The sequence below is a fragment of the Pterocles gutturalis genome, unplaced genomic scaffold (genome assembly GCF_000699245.1).
Source record: "Pterocles gutturalis isolate BGI_N339 unplaced genomic scaffold, ASM69924v1 scaffold18934, whole genome shotgun sequence".
Taxonomy (NCBI): Eukaryota; Metazoa; Chordata; class Aves; order Pterocliformes; family Pteroclidae; genus Pterocles; species Pterocles gutturalis.
The window spans coordinates 7,479-12,131 of record NW_010136192.1 but is presented as its reverse complement, the minus strand read 5'-3'; the positions used below and the strand labels follow the sequence as shown (position 1 = coordinate 12,131).

The 4,653-nt window shown below is 56.1% G+C and overlaps 1 protein-coding gene across 1 annotated transcript in view; it reads right to left on the bottom strand.

Moving 5' to 3' along the window:
* Window positions 1-3,386: 3,386 nt before the first annotated feature.
* Window positions 3,387-4,653, bottom strand: part of LOC104468184 (transmembrane protein 151B-like) — a gene marked incomplete at its 5' end in the record, with an annotated part of 1,721 nt that continues 454 nt past the window's right edge. The window contains 2 exon segments of the mRNA XM_010082225.1: window positions 3,387-3,847; window positions 3,850-4,636. Of these exon segments, the coding sequence (XP_010080527.1) occupies window positions 3,609-3,847; window positions 3,850-4,636 (1,026 nt within the window).

Below are 4,653 nucleotides of genomic sequence, written 5' to 3'. Positions count from 1 at the left end.
TCATTTGTATATTTGTATATACTATTATTTCCAATATCATTGTGGTTTAGTTATTAAATTGTTCTTATCTCAACCCATGAGTCCTTTTTCCCTTCACCCCTTTAATTCTCTCCCCCATCCTTCCAAGGGGGGAGGGTGAGCGAACCGGTTGCATGGGGTTGGCTCCCAGGCAAGAGTGAACCCATCACACCTATACGTGCACATCCCTTCTGCTGGCTGCGTCCCATGCTGGGGGGTGGGAAGGGAGAGTCTTGAACTTGTCTGCCATGAACTTCCCTGCCAGAAGGAGAGGGAGCACAACCCCATTTCAGTCTGTCCTCTTCAGCTCCACCACTTCTCTGCCAAGCCACCAGCCAGCTCCCGTCCCTGCTGCCCAGTCCTGCTCCCCCCAACGCCCAAGCATGCCATCCCCCCTTCCTGAGCCTAAGACAGGGCAGGAAGGTCTCCAGCTTGGGAAGAATGGAGGAGGCTGGACTGGGGGGGCAGCTCCACCAAGTGCAATGGGGTAGGAGGGCCAAGAATATGAGGACGGGATCTCCAAGAAAACCTGGCATGCAGCAGAGAGCACTGGTGAGAGAGGTCCCACTTCTCCTTGGGGTGCTGTGGGTCTGGGACCTGGCTGGCAGGATGTGTATGGGGAAGGTGTTCAGCAGCAGGAAGATTCTGCATGGATCCTGCAGGCAAGAGCAGCAGCCATGCCTCAGACACAGGTATCCACCAGAATAAGATTTTGTAAGTGAAAATGGGGCCAGAGGAACGAATTGAGGCAATCTCACAGAGGCCAAGGACAAGGTGCCTGAAAGCAGAACGCTGCTGCAGGTGCTAAAGGACGGCGGCACAGAGACCCTACTAATCTGTCCCTATTCTGAGGACTGTCTTTGCCCCAGGGAGCTCAAAGGCCTGCCAAGCCTTTGATAAATCCATCTGTCCAAGGCACCTTGGAGGCTGGAGATGGAAAGACGAGCCATCCCAGCCTAATTTAAGCAATGTGTAGGAGATTTCAAAGAGAACACATTGGGAAGGACAAGCAGACCACACTCCTCGCTAATGACCCATTGCAGCTCCATTGACTGAACATCTCCCGATTCACCAGGACGTGCACACACCATTATCTCCCCAGAGTCACGAGGACCCTCAGCACTGGCCTTGGCTTACGTTAGGCCCTTGGAGAGAGAAACACAAGCGCACAGCAAGCCGAACGTCACCACTAAGTGAGAAAATCCCAGGGCAGCCAAGAGGGCTGTAGCAGCTTTCATCCAATTTGAATCTGTGCCAATAATGATGAGAATAGATCATGGAGAAGAACGTGCCCACCCTGGAGACCTTATGCTTCCCAGTTCCCAAATTCCTCTTATTGAAGCCAACATCTAGGTCTGGTAGTGATAGTAAAATTACAAGACAGAATCACAATGGAGAGGGATTTTAAGCCTTGCTGTTCAAACCACCCTTGCTTGGAGTCTAGCACTCGAGATCCAGGAGGACAAGGGCAAGAGACACTGACCAGGACACACAAGGCACGAACAGACCACTCTGGGGGCAAAGCCACGTGGAGCCTTTAAATTCCCACAGGTGCTGACCGCTCCAGGCTTGCCAGCAAGAGATGATTTTCGAACTGACTGATGTGGTGGCAGGGTGCATCTGCAGCCTCCCCAAGACCTGGGAGGAAGCACTACAGCAGCATGACTGGAGAAACAGACCCTTCATTCATAAATTGGCAGGAGGAAGACCGCCTGAACTAAATAAATATGAACTAAATAAAATGCCTTATTGTTTGCTGTTACATCTTACCCCTCTGCGATGGATGCAGAGGCAAACACCAAGCTCGAATGCCCAGGTGCTCATGGACTTGTGTTGTCACCCAAGACCTGCTGTTCTCAGCCGTCGTTTGCCCCGTGGTGAGGCTGAGGAGCAGTGCTGCCTGCCTGGAGAAATTGCTGGCTGATTTGGCATGCACTCCCGCAAAGAGCTGACTGAGGCGGGAGAACAGGGACACGGGAGATCTGGGGATGTGTTGACAGGAGAAGGAAAAGCTGGGTGCTTGCATGATGCAGCCACTGTGAAGCAGCTTCAGCGACATGCAGGCTCCTTGCCCAACGTCACCAAGATCCTTTCCAGCAGGACAGAAGGAGCAGCACCAGGCCAGCCTACCCTGACAGGAGCAAGGCAGAGGAACCCAGGGGCTGATCGGCTACACAGAAGCCACCTCACTTTTCACAGCCTGACACTCCTCTGCAAAAAGCTCTGTAGTGCAAACCGCTTGGTTGAAGCATGTTTCCCTCTAACATATCCCCAGCCTCTGTTCTGCAGAGCATCCTTCACGGCAGACACCTCCCTGCCTCCCAGCTGTGGGTCCTGCACCCATGGTGGGGCTCCCCAGAAGGCGAATCCCTTTGCTCCTCATTTCCCCAGCCCCAGTTCCCAACGCTTCAGCACCCTTTTACATTTCTCCCTCCCAGCCCCTCAGAGCTCTCTGCCAAAACCAGGCTGCCAGGAGCCTGCAGCCAGAGCCCAGCCTGATCTCATGCAAAATTCACTCTTGCAGACATGCACCAAACTGCTACTCCCTTATCAATAGGTGAACTGCAGCTGAACCTACCAGAGCCTTCCTCGATGCTTGTCTGAACTGATTAGGACACACTGCAAAGCCAGGAAGGGACCCCAGCCACTTGACGCATTGCCTATTACCACGATCCCATTTTCTCTTTCCAGCTGAGCCCTCCTCCTGCAAGCGGATCGGCAGCGCCGCAGGTCTCCGCTCCATCTGGGTTTGCACATTCCTCCCGTCCTCAGTGCTGCCTGCCTGCTGTAATCCCAAAGCGAAAGCCCTTGACCAAGGGGATGCTGACTCTCCGAGCTGGCGTGCCGAGGCTTCCTAAGGAGCCAAGCCTGGGATCTTCTGGAGGAGGCTTGGAAGTTTTTGGAGGAGCTGCCACTCCCAGCAGTGAGAACAGAGTAACAGTCGAAGCATGGTCTAAAAAAAAAAGCGGGGAGGGTGGGGAACGGTTGGGGGGGAAAGGGAAGAGCTGGATTCGTGGCTTTCAGCCTTTGCTCTAACCTGCCGCTCAGCTCCACGTGCCTGGATGCCCCAGACCTTCAGGCACAGGCAGTTACGCACCGCTGCCGAAGGGCCCATTGCCCTCCACCCTGCCAGGGGTCTCGCTCCAGCGCGGGCAGCGGGGTGGGCAGAGGTGCAGCAGGGTGCTTTCTGGTGGCTGCTGGTTCCTCGGAGCATGAGCCGGGCTGGAAGCAGGGCTGGGGGCCAAAGCACCCCCTCCCTGCATCAGCCCTGTCTTTTTATTCCCCCCTTTGGATCTTGATGCCATGAATTATGGTTTTGGGGTTGGTTTGGTTGTTTGTAGGTGGTTTGTTGGGTTTGGGTTTTTTTTGCATGTGGTGGTTGGTCTAGAGTTCTGTGCCATGTCAGGGGGAGCATCAGCACTCACCCCTCCGGCAGGTCAGAGCCACAGCGGGGGGAGCTTTCGCTGGCTGCTGGAGCGACATGCCCTGTCTGCTCCATCCTGATGTCCTCCTGGGCCATCTCCTCTCCCCAAATCCTGTGTTGGCTTGGGCCAGGCAATGGACAACAAGATCTCACCGGCCTCTTGCTTTCACAGTGAGGTCTCCACGCAGGACCCATTGCGGTGGAGGTGACGGTGGTCATGGTTCAGGCAGCCTTCGTTGCGGTGCACAATGAGGATGGGGAAATAGAGGGCATCCTGGTAAGGGGGGGGGTCTTCCTCCTCCACAGTCACCTGGCTGGAGAGGCGGGTCTGCTCGGTGGGGCAGCTCTGCTCATTCAGGCTCCCGCTGCGGCTCTGCCAGAGGCAGCTACGTGGGGGCGACCCGGGGAGAAGCGGCTGCTGCTGAAGGGGATCCTGGGACTGCCGTTGCAGATGCTCAGGGCACTGCGGGAGAAGATGGAAGAGCTGCTTATAGTCCTGTGGCACCGCTCGCAGTTCTGCCGGTAGCCCCCATATCGGCAAGCAGAGTAGCTGGCGCAGCCGGAGAGCCCCACCAAGTCCATCAAGACCGCTTCCGAGTAGCTGGGCACCAGCTGCTGGTTGGATCGGATGTGCCACTCCAGCTCGGTGCTGTCCACCGTGTTGACGCGAGGCATCCTCCGGCAGAAGGAACGCTCCTCGGCCGGCGTCACCGCCACGTAGTCGAACCCAAAGAGTTTCTCCACGTGGTAATGGACGTAGGAGGTGCGGTACTCATTTAGCACCCGCAGGGGCCAGGATAGGGTCAGCAGAGCTGCCACCCAGAAGACATAGTGGGATACGTACCAAGGCAGGTTGTCTGGGTCAGAAAAGGCCACCATGTATTCCTTGAAGTCCACGTTTTTGAGATGCATCCCCTCCCTGGCCTCCATGTAGTCATCTAGGCCCTCGTTCTCCGTGAAGAAGCGGGCCCGCTGGGTCAGGTAGGAGTTCTCCGACTCCACGTTGGCAAAGCTGAAACACTTGGTGAAGCGCAGGCGCGTGGCCGGGTAGCTCTCCAAGTCAATGAGGTCCTTGGAGATGTCCTTAACTCCACAATTGGAATAATCAAACTCAGCCTCGGCCACGTGGGTGTTGACCCTCTCGTGATACACTTGGGTGGTGGTGTAGGCATCCCCGTGGCGGCGGCGGGTGACCTGCCGGGTCCTGCGGG